This window comes from Tripterygium wilfordii, chromosome 10, assembly GCF_013401445.1.
Source record: "Tripterygium wilfordii isolate XIE 37 chromosome 10, ASM1340144v1, whole genome shotgun sequence".
NCBI classification, from domain to species: Eukaryota; Viridiplantae; Streptophyta; class Magnoliopsida; order Celastrales; family Celastraceae; genus Tripterygium; species Tripterygium wilfordii.
In genome coordinates this window covers 3,670,610-3,688,251 of record NC_052241.1, presented here as the reverse complement: position 1 = coordinate 3,688,251, position 17,642 = coordinate 3,670,610, and the positions used below count along the sequence as shown (strand labels likewise).

The 17,642-nt window shown below is 35.7% G+C and overlaps 2 protein-coding genes across 2 annotated transcripts; one reads left to right on the top strand and one right to left on the bottom strand.

Moving 5' to 3' along the window:
- The first annotated feature begins 13,294 nt into the window (after positions 1-13,294).
- LOC120006899 (WRKY transcription factor 23-like) lies at positions 13,295-15,024 on the top strand. Its single transcript, XM_038857018.1, has 3 exons — positions 13,295-13,794; positions 14,061-14,204; positions 14,323-15,024. The coding sequence occupies exons 1-3, from the start codon at positions 13,394-13,396 to the stop codon at positions 14,732-14,734; spliced, it is 957 nt and encodes a 318-aa protein (XP_038712946.1). The 5' UTR covers positions 13,295-13,393; the 3' UTR covers positions 14,735-15,024.
- A 2,034-nt stretch (positions 15,025-17,058) lies between these two features.
- On the bottom strand, positions 17,059-17,631 carry LOC120007249 (Werner Syndrome-like exonuclease). Its single transcript, XM_038857452.1, has one exon. The coding sequence runs from the start codon at positions 17,629-17,631 to the stop codon at positions 17,059-17,061; it is 573 nt and encodes a 190-aa protein (XP_038713380.1).
- Between the last annotated feature and the right edge of the window lie 11 nt (positions 17,632-17,642).

The following is a 17,642-nucleotide window of genomic DNA, read 5'->3' as shown; positions in this document are numbered from 1 at the left end:
AGTTTCAGCTTCTCCTGCATGAGATTGAAGTAGAATGAATGAATTTGAGTGAGGCTTTCCTAGTAAGAACAGTCATTGAGAAATTACCTCCTGGGTGGAGTGACTACAGGAATCGCTTGATGCACAAAACCAAGGAGATGAATATGGAGGATCTAACCCTTCATTTGAGGCTTGAAGAGGAAAATATGAGGAAGAGTGGTAAACTTCCAATGATGCCCAAGGCAAATGTGGTAGAAATTTACAAACCCAAGTTCGATGGGAAAAGGAAACAAGACCATCAAGCCGAAGGCAAGCAGTCACAAAAGTTTCAGGGCAACTGCTATGTTTGCGACAAACCTGGACACCGGGCCAAAGATTGCAAGAAGCCTCAATAACAAGGGAAAGAAGCAAGCCCACCTAGTTGAGGAGGAGGAAGATGAAAAGGTGTTTTGTGGTGTCATCTCTCAGGTGAACATAGTCACAAACACCAAAGATTGGTGGATGGTCGCCAATGTTTTAAAAACCGGATTTCGAATCGTGCCAGTAGGCCACCGAAAACCAGTTCAATCGGTTTGACCGGTCGGCCGGTTTGATTGATTAATTAAAATTTTTGATAATTAATAATAAATTATAAAAATCTGTAAAAATACTAGAAAATTTAGAAAAATATTATAAATTAAAATTCATCCAAATAAAGTAATAACCACAATAATAACACTCTCAATCTCAAATTAAACATAATATTACCAAATGTAATTTTCAATTAACAAACATTATTATAAGAAAGTACAACATAACTACATAAATTATAAAAGTTCAAGTTCAACATAACCATTTAAATCTCAATTAGTTTCAACTTTTAATTTTTTAATTTTTTTTTATAAAAAAATTCTCGATTTTGAAAATTTTCAAACCGACAACCAGTATTTATACCGAAAACTGGTCGGTTGAACCGGTATTTATATCGAAAACTGGCCGGTTGAATCAATATTTGACCAAATCGATATTTTATCGATATTTTATTAAATTGTATCGGTGACCTCTCCGATTTTCGGTTCAACTGGTATTTTAAAACACTGATGGTCACAGATGCAACCAAACATATTTGCGTCCACACGGAGTTATTCTCAACATATGAGAAGAAAGATGATAGTGAGATGGTTTATATGGCTAACTCTGCTTTAGCCACCATCGAATGAATCGGAAAGGTGATCCTGAAGTTCACTTTCGACAAGAAGCTTGAGATGCTGAATATGATGCATGTCCCGGATATCCACAAGAATCTGGTATCAGTGCCCACTCTGATAGAGAAAGGATTCAAATTAGTATTTGAGTCAAAGAAATTTGTACTTTCTAAGGGTGGGATTTATTTGGGAAATGGGTATATCAATGATGGGCTTTTTAAAGCCAATTGTGATGTAATAGACAAAAAGTCTAAATTCTTGTACCCAAAGACTGTTATCAATAAAGAAGAGTCTTCACCTTACATGGTTGTGTCTCCTTTTCTGTGGCATGGTGGATTAGGACATGTAAACTATGGTACAATGAAAAAATTGGTAAACTTAGGTTTAATTCCCAAATTCAATTTGGATGTCAACCACAAATGTGAAACATGTGTTGAAGCAAAGTTTGCCAAGAAACCATTTCCCAATATTGAAAGAAGTACTGAGCCTTTGGCATTAATCTATATAGATTTATGCGACTTGAAATTCGTTCAAACTAGAGGTGAAAAGAAGTATTTTATTACTTTCATTGATGATTGTACTCGTTATTGCTATGTTTATTTAACTACCAAAAACGAAGCAATGGACATGTTTGTGAAGTATAAGAATGAGGTTGAGACTCAACTTGGTACGAAAATTAAAGCACTAAGGTCCGATAGGGGAGGAGAATATGATTTTGCTCTCTTTGATGAGTTGTTTGCTGAGTTTGAAATAATCCACCAAACTACAACACGATATACACCTCAACAAAATGGAATTGCTGAGAGGAAAAACCGAACTTTAAAAGAGATGGTTAATTCCATGCTCATAAGTTCAGGTCTACCACAGAACTTGTGGGGGGAAGCAGTTTTGACTGCTAATTACATTCTTAATCGAATGCCGCATAAAAAAACATGTAGCATCCCATATGAGATGTGGAATAAGAGACCACCATCCTTCAAATATTTGAAAGTGTGGGAGTGTCTTGCTAAGGTGGTTATAGCTCCACCAAAGCAAGTAAATCTCGGACCTAAAATGGTGGATTGTATATTCATCGGATATGCTCAAAATAGCAGCGCATTTAGATTTTTGGTACACAAATATGAAATTGATGACATCCATGTCAATACGATCATGGAAACGAGAGATGTAGAATTTTTTGAGAATATTTTCCCTTGTAAATGAGGCGAAACCTCTTAGAAACGGAATAGAGATTCAAATTCTAAGAAAAAAGAAATCGGTGAATGAGAGACCAATGAAATAGAACCAAGAAGGAGTAAGAGATCGAAAATCTCTATGTCCTTTGGTTCAGATTATCTAACATACATGTTAGAAAGCGAACCTCAGACTTATAATGAAGCAATGTCATCTCCAGAATCTCCATTCTGGAAATAAACTATTGACTGTGAGCTGGAATCCATCCTAAGTAACCATACTTGGGAATTGGTTAATCTCTTACCCGGGAATAAACCAATTGGATGTAAATGAATCTTCAGGAAGAAGCTAAAAGCTGACAGATCCATTGATAAGTACAAAGCAAGGCTTGTAGCCGAAGGGTATAGACAAAATGAGGGTCTAGACTACTTTGATACTTATGCACCAGTCACGAGGATTACATCTATTCGGATGTTAATCTCGATAGCTTCGCTATATGGATTGGTGATACATCAAATGGATGTAAAAACCACTTTCTTAAAAGGTGAACACAATGAGGAGATTTATATAGAACAACCTGAGGGTTTCAAGGTCAAAGGACAAGAACACAAAGTGTGTAGACTTGTCAAGTCATTGTATAGGCATAAACAAGCTCCAAAGCAATGGCATGAGAAATTTGACCAAGTAATGATTCGAGACAGATTTCATATCAACGAGTGTGACAAATGCGTTTACACAAAAACTATGAACAATGAATGTGTAATCATTTGTCTATATGTCGATGATATGCTAATTCTTGGTCGTAATGTTGAGATTATCAACAAAACTAAGAAAATGCTATCGAAGAACTTTGACATGAAAGACATGGGTGAAGCGGATGTGATATTAGGCATTAAGATTCTCAAATCTTCGGAAGACCCAGCTTTATCTCAATCACACTATATTGAGAAAGTGATTGAACGGTTCAAAGGACATGGAATCAAGGATGTAAACAATCTTTTTCTCACTCACCTGGTCTTACATAAGAATATTGGAAACAACATTAATCAGCTAGAATACTATCGCATTATGGGCAGTGTCATGTATATCATGAACTGCATGAGATTGGATATTGCATACTCTGTTAGTAAACTAAGCAGATACACTAGCAATCCTAGACATGAGCATTGAAAAGCTCTATTGAGAGTATTAGGGTACCTAAATAAAACGAAAAATAATGTTTTGAGCTATGGTAAATACCCTGCTGTTGTAGAAGGATACAATGACGCCAATTGAATTTCAGATTCAGAGGGATAGAAATCAACTAGTGGTCATGTATTTCTTCTTGGAAGGGTAGCTATATCATGGAAGTCCTCAATACTTTTTGGAGGACATTCCAATATGGCCAAAGTCAATGTCTGCAATTTGCATTCATTGCAATAGTCAAGCTGCAATTGCAAGAGCACAAAATATGATATATAACGGTAAGTCTCGACACATTCGTCGAAGACATAATTCCGTCAGGCAGTCACTCTCGAGTGGGATAATTTCCATAGACTTTGTGAAGTCTAAAAAAAATCTAGCGGATCCGTTTACAAAAGGTTTGAGTCGAGAGGTGATAGACTACGTATCGAGGGGAATGGGCTTGAAAGCCTTGATTCAATAAGTTATCTTGATGGAAACCTAACCTAGCGATTGGAGATCCCTGTGACTAGGTTCAATAGGACAACACAAGTTGGGTGTAACTTAAGTGTGAGCAGTACGAAGTTTTACTCCAACCCATTCCTAAGACGCACAAAGTGTTGTTAGAATGTGTGTATAAGGTTAAGCTATGCTTTTAATGATTCCTATATCTTGTGATAAACAAGTAGAGTATTAGAGGATACTCTTGATAGGAAATCACCTATGTGAGTGAAGAGTATAGCCGACTCTATGAAAATATTTTAAGACGATATTTTCTAAAGCACTCACTAAACCCAAGATGTTAATGACCGAAATAATGAACACAACTGAGAACCAATTATGAATTGGATCAATGTTGTGTGAGGTCTGTTGACTAGGCTTACACAAACAACTGGCAGTTAAAGGCTTCAGTCCACTGACTAGTTAAGTAAGTCCAATGGATTTTCACTAGGGAAGGTTCAAAGCTAAAAGCTATCTACCTTGATGCAGTATTGATTCTACTGCACTCTCAGACGTATTCCCATGTCAGTATTGTCGTCTGTTCACATTCAATGTGGGGGATTGTTGGAAAAATGATAGTCAACCATAGTTTGACCATTATTAATTGAAAGCTCGATAATATTTATTGAATGAAATTTATGGGTAATTAATCCTTATTATAAGGACAATAAATTGGAGCAACTAGTGTGACCAAATCATTTTTTGGTTGAATGAAAAAAGACTCCAAAGTGACCATGATGAGCATGGTGAACAAAGTGCAATAAGTGTGTATGTGGAATACCACATTGGAAAAATACAATGTGGATGTGTTGTTTATAAGCTCAAGCTTTGTAGTAAGATTTTGGGCCCAAGGACACCCAAGCTTTTGTAGGAGGGAGAGGCTCCACATTATGAGCTTGGATGAAAAACACACGCGCACGCCGGTGTCGCCGTCGTCCATCCGGCTCGGTTCGGTCGCACGTGGTGGGCTTGGATTAGGCCTAGTCCAATTCACATTTTAAATATTTTGCACATTGTTACAAGCCCATAAAAGAGAGGCTCATTAACCCAAATACATTGAATATGGACATGAGACTTTTTCAAAGTCATACCTAGTTTTGTAGCCCAGCTCAGTCTCATGACTTGGTCAAGTCTGTTGCAAGATATGGGTTAGTGGTTGCACTTTGGAGGCCTAAAAAATCAGTGATAGGTTCACTGTTTTTGGGCCATTTGGTTGCATGCTCTCTTGTATAAGGAGATCATTGCACCAAGCTCAAAAGAATCCCAACTCTTATTCTCTCTGTCTGTACTCCGTCTTTTGAGAAAGTTCTCTATTTTACTCACTTTCATCTTCATCTATCTGATAGAGTATTGTTCTAAATTGGTTCGTTAGACCATCGGTTTTGGAGTGTCGCTAACAAAGTGGTGAATGAGCGTTGTATCTTGGGAGGTGATTTCCCGGAGTTGTTGGACACCACGAGGCAGGGCCAAATTCACTTTAAGGAGATTCGGTGCTCACCGTACCTCACTCTTCCTTATTGTTCTTCTCCAGTTACTGCAAACTTCGGTTTCGGTATACCTAATTCATGCAATTTTAATTGTGTTACTGTTTTCTGCCAGTGTTACTGTTTCTGCTAATGTTACTATTTCATATTGTGTAACTAGGCTGTAGTATATTCAATATACTAATTACTACATTTGTTCATGCATGCTATATATCCAACATTATTTATATACCACTTGATTGGATTATGCCGATCTAATATGGGATATTAATCTTTGACATATACCGAGATCATATGTAGAACTGCAGGAGATTGTTTTTATTAATACTCCGTATGTGTGTCATGGTGATATGTCTAGGCTTAACAATTGAATTGCTGAATTCACTCTGAGTTTCTATCTATTGATTTAATTAATTTCTTTTAAATTAATTATTTTGCTTAATATGTGTTTACAGCCTAGAAGTAGTTCATGGGCTGGGCTAAATTTGGGCCGAGAGTCAGCAACACTTATCCAAACCAAACCCCCCACTGTTTGGAATCCTTGTCGGCCCATTGGGGGTTAAAACTCCAACTGAATTGTTGGAGATGTGAACTGAAGCAGATCTTCATCGATCTAGGCTACGTAATTTGGTCCAGATGTTCTTGGGCTGAAAGACCTAAATGGAGATGTGAACTGTTGCAGGTTCGTGGCCCTACACTGGCAATTAACGCACGAGTTCGCAAAGGAACTGGTGAGAGAAGAGACGGTTCGCATTAATTTTGTTTATAATGTAGGTATCATGGTGGGTTCACATTAATTTTGTTTATAATGTAGGTAACATGGTGGGTCCAGGATACCATCTTGGCCCAAGAAAAGATTTGTCGGCAGAACAAAAACTCAAATGGACAAATAGAACTTTTGATCATTCAAATTTATTTATTTTTTAAATACCACTAAGAAATATTCTTTTCATTGAAATAGAACGTTGAACATACATATATCTAACCCAGTCGATTACCAACCAAACCATATCTCGTTGGTATGGTCATTCAAAAGTTTCATTTTCATATTAAAATTTGTTTTTTCATTTTCATCCTTCTAACTATCAAAAAAAGTACCATTTTTTATCTTTCACATTACTATCCAAAAGTACCATTTTTATCCTTCACATTAGCAAGAGGCCAAAAAATTTAATGTGGTATATCGAAAAAAATTTATAAGATAACGCTTGACAAATGTGAAAATTATATCCCCAAACTATACATATGTGAAAATTTTGAACCATGAATTATATGTTCTTATATAAAAAAAACCATTAAATATATTGTCAACGATCGGTTTTTTGACATAAATTTAACCAACTATTCGGTCGATCGGTTATTGACGGTTTGATCATTTTTTTTAGTTTTTGAGTCGGTTTGACGATCGGTTCAATTTAATATAGTTTTTTTAGATAGCCCTACATAGCAAAACAAGACAAACCTTTAATTCAATCCCCATCAATGCACAATCCCCAATCGGCACTACCAACCTTTAATTCAATCACTGTATCATTCTACAACCTTGCGATCTGACGACTCACGAACAATCTCTAGTATCGAATCCAATCTCAATAACAACTTCATCAAGGCCAATCGGTTGTGCAAATCTTCAATTAAACTTTTGCTAGAGTTTCAATGTGTGGGTGGAAAAAGATAATTGGGACTTTTGAGATTTCGGGAATTAGGGTTCTCTTTTTTTTTTTAATCCACGTGTATTCTAACATGTAAACAAGATGTAAAAATGACAAGTGGATGTCATGTAATGTTTTTTCGTTGTAGGAACTAACTGAGGACAAACAAGATACTTTCTAATATATAGTTGTGGGACAAAATTAGAAAAATTCCTTACATGATAAAGCTTGACAAATGTGAAAATTATGTTCCTAAATTATACAGATGTGTGACAACTTAATTTCAACCATGAATTATATGTTCTTATAAAATAAAATAAAAACCATTAAATATGTACATAGCAAGAACAAGATCAATATCATGATTATATATTCATGATCATGAACACCAAGCACAAAATCTCTCCATCTCTGCCACCAACATATCTCGGTCACTCCACATTAATTAGGGTAAAATGCGGATCATATTTTGGGATTTCAAACATTATTCTTACATAATATTAACACCCACTTTATTAAATATATCGTGACAAAGCAAATAAATGAAGAAAAAAAAACGTTGGGAACTTTTCTGTAATGACGATAGATATAATGATGATGAAATGGACAGTGCAGTCCTTCTTCATGGCGTGATGCAAAACTGAATGTTGTAAATGGAAATGGACCGACAAATTGGTAACTACATTCGTCTTTAAAACGTACTCTATCTGGAATATATATATGCAATAGAGACCCACCCACCAAAGTAGTCTTTTATTACAAGATTCACACTTTTTGGTCTTAATTATTTCAAATATGGCAATTGCATTCCAGCAAGCAATGTGGGCTTTTATTGATATTTCTGGGTGTAAATCATTCATCAAAGTATGGGCTCAGCATGTCCTTTTTTACCTTCCTTGTCCAAATCCAGTCTAGGAAGCAAAGTGGAAAAAATAAAGCATGCATGCATGCATAAGGTAGCCTACATGGGCTTTGCAGTAAAAAGTTGATATCTGGGTTTTCCACATTTTAACCTTGCATTTAATGCCTTTTCACTGCAACAATAATATCATGTATAGCAAATTACCATGTCGGTAAAGTAGCTAGGTTAACTAGGGGTATAAATGGACAGAGCCGCTCGTGAACAGCTCGAGAGAAGCCTTATAAAGGGTTGGGCTGCGGATGAGGGTGCCTGCATTTTCTATGCAGGCAGTGTACCCTTAACTCATTTGGCTGGAGTTCGATTCATTTATAAACGAGCCAAGCTAGGTCATAACTTCGAACTGATTTAAACGAGAAGGGTTTTAGTACCTTGATTTTAGGTTTTTTTTTGGAAAATGAACCTGCCGATGATTTACTAATGACTAGTTTGGCCTGACTAGTTTACACCCCTGAGGTTAAACGTTTAAACCATTATTAACATGATGATATTAATTTTTCAAATTTCAAAACTATAGAATGAATATAAATATACTGTATACATATATAATAGTTTTTGAATTGAAAGACTAGATAGTACAAATTGAAACCGTAAAATAGAGAAGACAAAACGTTTTGTAAAATTTGACAGAGTTGCTTACAGAAGCCATATTAAATACCAGATAAGGCCCCCAAATACGACCGATAAGAAGCGGAGACTGGCGACTCCTGGTCAATGTCTTGGGCTTTGTGTCCAAAACGATGATTTCACAAAAAAACAAAACAAAATACCTTTAGTATATTTAATTTATTTGTCTTTTTTTGAGCTCCTAAAGGCTAAAACGTATCCAAGAAGCTACACTAGGCAAACAGTTGCGTCTACCTATATTTATACATTTTATTTGTCGTTTTATTAGTGTCCTTTCTTGGGTATTTTTATCTCAACAACTACTGGTTATATCTTACTCGGTGAATTTCTTTAGAACTAAAAAATATGAATTCTAAAGATTGTGAGTTCGATTCTGGTCATCCATTATCCTGTTGTTGGCAACTAAAGCTTTAAGATTCAGATTTAGCTCTTACTGGCTTGACAATCAAAATTTAGATTTATAATAGATATCTAATTTAGACTCATAATAAATACCTAAAGTGCAAACTTGTTATTTAAAAAAAAATAATCTATCTCATAATTTCTAAAACAATTTAATCTTTAAAAGGTTCCACTACTAACGCCTATTTATTTGTTTAAACAAATAATATATAAATCTTGAAATCGTGTGCTAGAAGCAAACCATTAGTATATTCTCAAACGCGTAAAATCCCCCTCCAATTAGTGTCCCCAGTAATCCAGAGAGATCGATTGATTAAGATTGATAGATAATGTAGTGATATTTGCTTTGGAATTAATAATTATTCTGATTAAATTAAGCTTAAAGTAGAAGTTGATATTAATTGTATTGTACAGTAAATGTACAATAATTTTTTGAGTGAATTATATGGTTTGGTTGGTCCATTGAACATCACTATTTTGCCGCCAAAATAAGTCGTCCAAAATTAAAGCCAAGCCCTTATTTATAAGTTAAGAAAATATGAGACTCACCACCGTAAAATCATAAGGTTTGAGTTTTTTTCAATCATTTTGGTGATAGTTTAGTTGATGAATATCTCTAAAGTTAAATCGAATGAACTCGAGAGGTAAGAAGTTCGATTCCCAATACGAACAAAATACTTATAGCAGAGACGTTGAGCTTTTGATCAATATACCTTATTATGAAGTAGAAAAGTTCTATGTTGTGTAAACTTGTCCATATCAAATATTCAAATGACAAACTTATATGATGACATTATTCCTTTAAAAATAAAAAAAAAAAGTTTCGCCAAGGAATTTAACTATATTGTTTTTATTGAACACATGATTCATTCCACATCATACGATACGTTTCAGTCACTCTCACGTGCCACCAAACCAATCTTTAAATATAAATTTGATTTAATTTGATATTAGTCTCTCAATAATTTGAAGCGAAATGAATTTGATCAATTAAAAAATCAGCTTAACTCGCGGCACAATCAAGGGCACGTGTGCTCTTATTGAAAACGCAAGATCGATCGCTCGACCCACCACGTGTACAATGTGGCGGTGGCTTAAAGTGGGTCCCGGTAGACATGAAAAAAGACTAAAGAGCAGGTGTCGCGTGTGCGTTAAAGAGAGGGCATAGCATCAACGGCCGCTTCTTTTAGGGGTCCGCGCATCGTGGCTCGGGTTTTGGTTCTACAATAACCTTAACGTGGATTACGCTAATCTTTTAATTATTTTTTGTGTCGCAGTCTCTGTCTCTTCATATCCACAAGAGTATTGTTATTAGTGAGAATCAAACTTAGTACTGTTCGAAGGTTATATGGTTTAGCCCCGTAAAAATTCACCAACTAGACTATCGTCTTCATATAATAAAAATAATAAAAAAAAACAACTAGGCTATCAATCAAAAAATTTCCAACATTTTTTATGCACCATAATGATACATCGATCATAAATACACAAGTCTAATGTTGTGAAACCCGATGACCCAACCACCAAGCCGATACGGTCCTGTTATTATTACCGTTTAAGCACTTGACTTGGTAAAACCCGATAAAATTGGACGGTAGGACCGGAAATCCGATGACCTAGTCGGTTTTATATGAACCAGAGAGGTTTATTTTTTAGGGTTAAATGACTACAAAACATTAGTTTCTTTTATAATTTCATTATTTGTATTTCATTTTTTCACATATAATATGATAATATGAGTATATGTATATCAATTATCACTTATCAAATTATGTCAATTCAATCAACATGTATATATTACATACAGATTTTTTTTGATGATCATATATCATTATTTTGATTTTGATTTTTTAACATTAAATTTATCATAAAATATTTTTATTTTTAATTGAATCTGCAGTTCGATCGATGATTCACTAGTTGAATTAGTGAACCAGTGACTCGGTCCCTTGCCTGGGTCAATGTCTGGCACGATTTTAGTAACATTGCACAAGTCTTTTCTCAGATCCCACAAAAATAAATAATATATATATGTATGTAGTTTTTACCGTTTATTTTGGGTGGAAAATGTTAATCAACACTAGGTATAACAAATGTGAGAAACCTTCTATCAAAAAGAAAATGTGAGAAAGCAAATGATTTTGAAAGGGTGGTGGTGGACTGGATTGATATTTGATAAAGCGTGCAGCAGCTACTTGAGCTCACACGCAACCTAGCTAGGTCTCATGTCATGGTCATTATTTCGGTCGACACACGTGCATCAACTTTTTTTCAATCCACACACACCCTTTTCTCACCAAATTAAAGGGTTTGCGATGTGAATATTATTCATCTTTTCCCTTTTCTTTCTTTTTGCTCTCGGGATTTTCAATTTGCCGCAAAAGAGAGAGAAAGAAAGAACAAAATTTAAAGGTATCGGTCTCTAGCAAAGCATCCGATTTGATTTTGGCATTTATTGTCCCATTTCGCACAATTGATTGCACACTCTTTTGTCAAGCACATCAACATCTTTTGGCATTCTTAGGAGTAAGCTTTTTCATGAGATACGTTGGGATCATTTTCTTTGTGATTGTTCCTCCAAATATACTAGCTTGTCTGGTTGAGTTCACATTGATCACGGGATAGTACAATTAGTTATTTCTTTGTTAGGCATTTCGTATGAGCAAATTAAGTGTTTGAAATTCTCTAGGGTATTTCCCCAATGGTACTCGCATCGTGTGTTTGTCTTGTTTGTGGAGTTTACACACATGAGTTTTACCCCAATATTAACTGTCTTCAGAGTGATGCGTGGTAACTTGAAGGCTCGAATTTAAGGTCATTCAAGTGTTCGAACGACAAGCAAGGCCGGGTTGTTTTCGGTTACCTTAAAAAAGTTGACATACATAAATTAGATCTCCATACTTATTTAACATAAAATTAGTTAAGTCCAGCCAACAATTATGTTTTTAATAAACTTGCTTATAGCATAAAGAATCTGTACATAATTAATTTAACTAAATTAGATGATTCAAACAAAATGTCAACATTCTTCCCTTATCATTTATTTTATTTTAATGGATCCGATCATAATAAGAAATAATTATTTTAAAAAACAGTGACATCATTCAGTTTTTACTTCTAGAAAGAACACAAAGAAACAAAGTGAAACACCCAAATTAAATTTTATAAAAAAGTTATTTATTAATGTGTTTGGACTTGAATTTTTAATTTGGTATCAAAACAAAGACTCGATCTATTTGGTCATAATATATTAACAATTATCCGTGTTCATTTGTTAGGCCTCGCTTAATCGAGTCCACAAGTGCGGGGGAATATCAAGACTTGTAATCCTATAACAGATTAACATAATCCAACTAAATAATATATAAACAAATGTCAAATACCTTTCACAAAACTAATATTTATTTGGGCTTAAATATTACGAACGCAGGAAAACAAATTCATGTGGATCGGTAGCATACACACCATATTTAATAAATGGTGTTGTTTGGGAGTGTTGTGTGATGCTGTGAAGTGTTGTGTGATACTGTGAGTTATAAAATTATGATACTGTGAGGTGAGTTGAAACCCAAAAAATGTTTGACATATCACTTTTAAAACTGTGGTGCGGTGCTGTGAGGTGCGTTTTACGTATCTAAATTATGGTTATATTAAATAACTAATAATATTAATATAAAATCACTTAACGTTTACATTGTACATTAATCTAAAATAAAATAATTAACCTAATTTGATTACGTGGGACAATTCGACTTATATTGTAAGCGTTTTGGAGTGCTGTGAGGTGAGTTCTATTGTAAAAGCGTTTCATGTGTTATAAAATACTATAATGCTGTGAGGTGAGGTAGACCTAAATGTAATGTAAACACATTGTGTTTTTGGCTTCCATTTGCAACACCTAGTTCACATGCACACACTCTGTCAGCATCTCACGTGCAACAAAACCTGTTCACACTCTGATCGCAAAACCGGTTTAGCTAGTCAACCGGTCAAAAAACAAGTATGAAAGCGTCGACCATCTTGTCAGAGTGGACCAGTAGTGTGCTCATGCAATGAATTGTCACCGGTACTGTAATGAACCCGTACAAAATATTGACCTACAATTGCCGGTCAATCCCCTCTCTTTGTTAATATGCGCTCCATCAATGCCCACATGAATCTCACTTTCTGCGTCCATTCCCAAAACTCTCTCGTCCTTTCTCTCTCTAAAGACACTTTCTCTGTCTACACACCTAACTTGTATACATACCCAGATCTTATATCTGTCTGTCTCTCTTTCTCTCTCTCTCTCGATATCTATAGATTGTAGATATGGAGATGAAACAAGCGGTGAAGATTGAGGGCGGAGTTGGATCCTCACCATTTCTTGATGAAGTTCAAGGTGGTTACTTGCAGGGTGTGTTTGATATGTGGGAAGGAGAGAAAGGGGGCTCATTAGGGTTTATGGAGCTTTTGGGTATACAAGACATTAATGGACCTTCTTCTTTGTTTGATGGGATTCATGTGCCTTCTATTGCACAAGAATCTCTCTCTCCTGCTCGTCCAAATCCACCTGCTGTGACAAAGATGGAGTATTCCTCATCAGAAGTGTTGAATCCACCTGCAACACCCAACTCTTCATCGATTTCATCGGCATCAAATGAGGCCTTGAATGATGAACAGGCTAAGCCTGTAGTTGATGAGGAAGAAGAACAATACAAGACCAAGAAACAGTTAGTACTTTTGTTGTGTGGTGCACTATTTGATTTCTTATTTAATTTGTGTTTTAGCCTTTAAGGGGAATAAAAAATCAACCGGCATAGGTTGTGATGTTGGGAAAGTGGGGGGTATATATATATATATATATACATACACACAATTCTGGTTTTGGTGATATTGATAAAAAGATAAAAATGGGTTTAATGTGCGATGTTTGGGAATTTTGAGGATTTGATGGTTTAGTGAGTGTTTGGGATGTTTTGTGTGGGTGTATGTACAGGTTGAAGGCAAAAAAGACAAATCAGAAGAGACAGAGAGAACCGAGTTTCGCATTCATGACAAAGAGCGAGGTTGATCAACTGGAAGATGGATACAGATGGAGAAAGTACGGCCAAAAAGCTGTTAAAAACAGCCCCTTTCCTAGGTACTAACTTCAATGTCTATGACTATGTGTGTCTCTTTACCCATTTTGATCCCCCTCTCTATTAGACAATATTTTAGTCCAAATCTTGATGGGTTTTGCTTTAATTTTTTCTTTGTAGGAGTTATTATCGTTGCACCACTGCCTCCTGCAATGTGAAGAAGAGAGTGGAGAGGTCATTCAATGACCCTACCATTGTTGTAACCACCTATGAAGGACAACACACTCATCCAAGTCCAGTCATGTCTCGTTCAAATCTTGTCACACATTTAACGGACTCAGCCGCCTTCGCCGTCACTAACTTTGCCATGCCAATGCAGAGGAGTACAGTACTGTCTAACTGTAATCAATACCGTCCTCAACAACCCTTTGTGAATGGCTTGTCTACTCCTTTCATGAGTTTTGGTTCAATAAATGCAGCAGCTGGTTTTCTTCAAGAGAGACGCTTTTGCACCCAAGAGGCTTCTCTGCTTCTAAAAGATCATGGACTTCTTCAAGACATTGTTCCATCTCATATGTTAAAGGAAGAGTAGTAGATGAGAGAGATACCAATATGACTGACTTTGTTAATGGTAGTGTAAATGAAAAATCCTCAATGCCGGGTAGTAATCTAGTTTCTTTTGCTTGCAGGTTTGTTATTATTTCTTTTTCTTTTGTTCTTTTTTACTTTTACTAGTTTCTTTTTGGTGACCTTTCACTTTTACTAGTTTAAAGAGGCTGAGGCAAGCCCTCTATGATATATACACACAAACCCTTATGAATATCACTGTAGTAATGGGATTTCGATTCAATGTACAAGGACTAAAAACTTAATTTGCTTTCATGTTTTTTTTTCCTACTTTTTTTTTTTGTAGTTTTGGATATGTTGTGGTGATTACAGTTTGTAGGAAGAGTAAATAGGGTTCTAACTGCTCTAATTATTCTGACCCATAAGTTGTCCTTTGCGTTTGTCTCTATAGTAGAAGGAATGTGCATTGATTTCATTAGTTGAGGGTTCCATTCACGATATGAGGATGAGGGCTAGGGTTTCCTCTATAGAACAATTAAATACCCTACGCCTAGGTCATTTCTTGCTTTCAAGTTCATGTTCGCCATTTTCTTAGATTGGAAAATGGTCCGAGGTGAGAAATTGGTGGAGACAGTAAATGCAATGTCTTTAAACGTTTATGAGGACTGAGGAACCCACTTTTAGGTTTGTTCGAGGGTCTGGTTAATGCCTCTCTTGTGCATGTGTAGTGCAGTCCCTAAAATGGGTTTGGGGCTCATTAAAGAACGGTGTGGGCTTGGCTTACTGAAAAAAGCAAACAAAATCAAGAAGAATATGCCTAAATGTGAGAGTAGTTCTATTCTTTGATTCTAATTTTAGCTTGAGGAGATGGAAGAACACTATGAAGAGTAAGGGAAGAGCGTGCCAAATATGGGTTTTGCGCACTTTTCTGCAGTTTGTTTGTGCATTGGCCATGTGAAGTTGTCATTACAAGGAATATTGGTGTCAATCTGATCCACAGAAAATCAAGAAAGTTGTTGCGTAACATTACAATTGTAAGACTCCCATGTGGTTGGTTACCAGGGCGAGGTTCAGCCTCTTTTGTACGTGTTTGTACCATATATTACTATACTTGTTTTTTTTAGAAAAAAAAAAAAAATAACCGAGAACAACTCAATAGGGGTGTGTAGTTCAAACCATTTGGAAATAGTTACTTCAACTTAGAATTAAATTTTTGACCTCAGATGTCATGCGATATCCTTTACGCCCCAAGTCCATAGAGATAACCAGTCAGACTATCGCCAAGTGATTATTACTACAAGCTCCGTAGTTTTATGAAGATAATTACCTTCAGCAACATCCAAGGCTTCATCCACCCCAGAGGGTTTTACAACATAAAATTCTTATCCGGAAGTTTGCCCTAAGAACGCAGCCCCCCTACTTTGCAGTTTGCAAAGGAAAATTACACCTATAAAAGCTCTTTCTATGCTCATAAAAAGTTGGGGAAGAACAATATATATATAACAGCGATCACAACTTTTTTATGATTATGTATATGTAATGAAAACTATTGGGGATGCTAATCTTCAATGGAAAACCCCTTTGATTTAATAAAAAGAAATGTCCTTTGCATGGGCGTGCCTCCATACATGTAGCAAAAACGAATATACGTTGTGGAATCTTATTAATGTTCTCATAAACTTATGTATTCGATCCCAAACTTTTAGGAAATGTCCTTTGGTTAAGAAACTAACATTATTGCAATATTGCATCAGTAACATAAAAGCCACGATTGTACATTCACTTGGTAAAACATTACTGATTTGAATTTGTAACATCGTTTAGTGCTCGAATCATTAGATCCCTCTTGAACAGACTATCATGTTTCTTAATTGAAACCATAGCAACTACCATAAATGCTGGCCAATGTTGAAAATTGAAACAGAGTATGTTCACCATTTCAAGGTATATATGCAGTGTTTAGTTGTAAGCAGAGTATGAAAACAGACAGTGTACAATTAGACAAAAACTGTGCTGAAAGAGATGTAGTATTTGTTAAAAAAGAGAATTTTTCTTGTTAAGGTAAATTTCTGATCGGATTGTGATGGGGCTATGAACCGTCAAGTTCTTTGTCTCTCTTTATAAGGCAACTTTTACTTTGTTTTCACTTAGGTGAATCGTATTTGTTAAGACTCGTATCCTACATTGGTTAGGTGTAAACCATCGATGTGATTTATAAGTAAATATTTGAGTAACGGAATTATAAAAACTTAAAGAAAAATATCAAATCAGAGAACACTTTTTATTGAGGCATTAAAGTAACTGACGCCTTAAGTAGAAAACTAGAAAAAACCAACTCCAGCAACCCAATTACTTCTCTTTAAGCAGACGGTGGCCAATCTTGTAAGAAGCATAAGCATCAATGGCAACATATTCAATTTGAACCAGATCAAGAACCCTATCCTGCCAATCACTCCTAGTAACATGAATCGGCTTCGGCATTTCAAGTCCAACAACCAAACGGGCTATATCTTTCAAGCCAGGTTTCCTGTAGAACATAGTAGGCCAACGAACCATAGTGAGTTCACGAACATCAGAAATGCTGGCACAGTTAAGCCCATATTCCAACCTAAGCTTCTCAACATCTCTTGCAACTTCAACGCCAACAAAAGTAAAATTGGGGTCAGTTAAGAAACTCTTGAGAGATTGAGGAATGCGATCCAGATAGAATAGTTGGATTATAAGGCACTTGGTGTCAATGCATAGTTGCAGAGTTGCTGTTTTGTTGTTCATGAGAATGGTTGTATTCGGCCGCCATTCACAAACCAGTCCTACAACAACCTGCTGACCGATATGCATGGATCGAATGATCGAAACCCATGAATCAATTACAGAGGAATTGGCAGTTACGGTTATTTCTATGTATTTTCCTGCGAAAGACATTACCTATGACT

What these genes read in the sequence shown, in the direction of transcription:
- LOC120006899 (XM_038857018.1), top strand. Translation starts at nt 13,394, where the DNA reads ATGGAGATGAAACAAGCGGTGAAGATTGAGGGCGGAGTTGGATCCTCA. An exon ending in CAATACAAGACCAAGAAACA is followed by an intron (nt 13,795 to 14,060) that starts GTTAGTACTTTT and finishes GTGTATGTACAG; the next exon opens with GTTGAAGGCAAAAAAGACAA. An exon ending in AAAAACAGCCCCTTTCCTAG is followed by an intron (nt 14,205 to 14,322) that starts GTACTAACTTCA and finishes TTTTCTTTGTAG; the next exon opens with GAGTTATTATCGTTGCACCA.
- LOC120007249 (XM_038857452.1), bottom strand. Translation starts at nt 17,631, where the DNA reads ATGTCTTTCGCAGGAAAATACATAGAAATAACCGTAACTGCCAATTCC.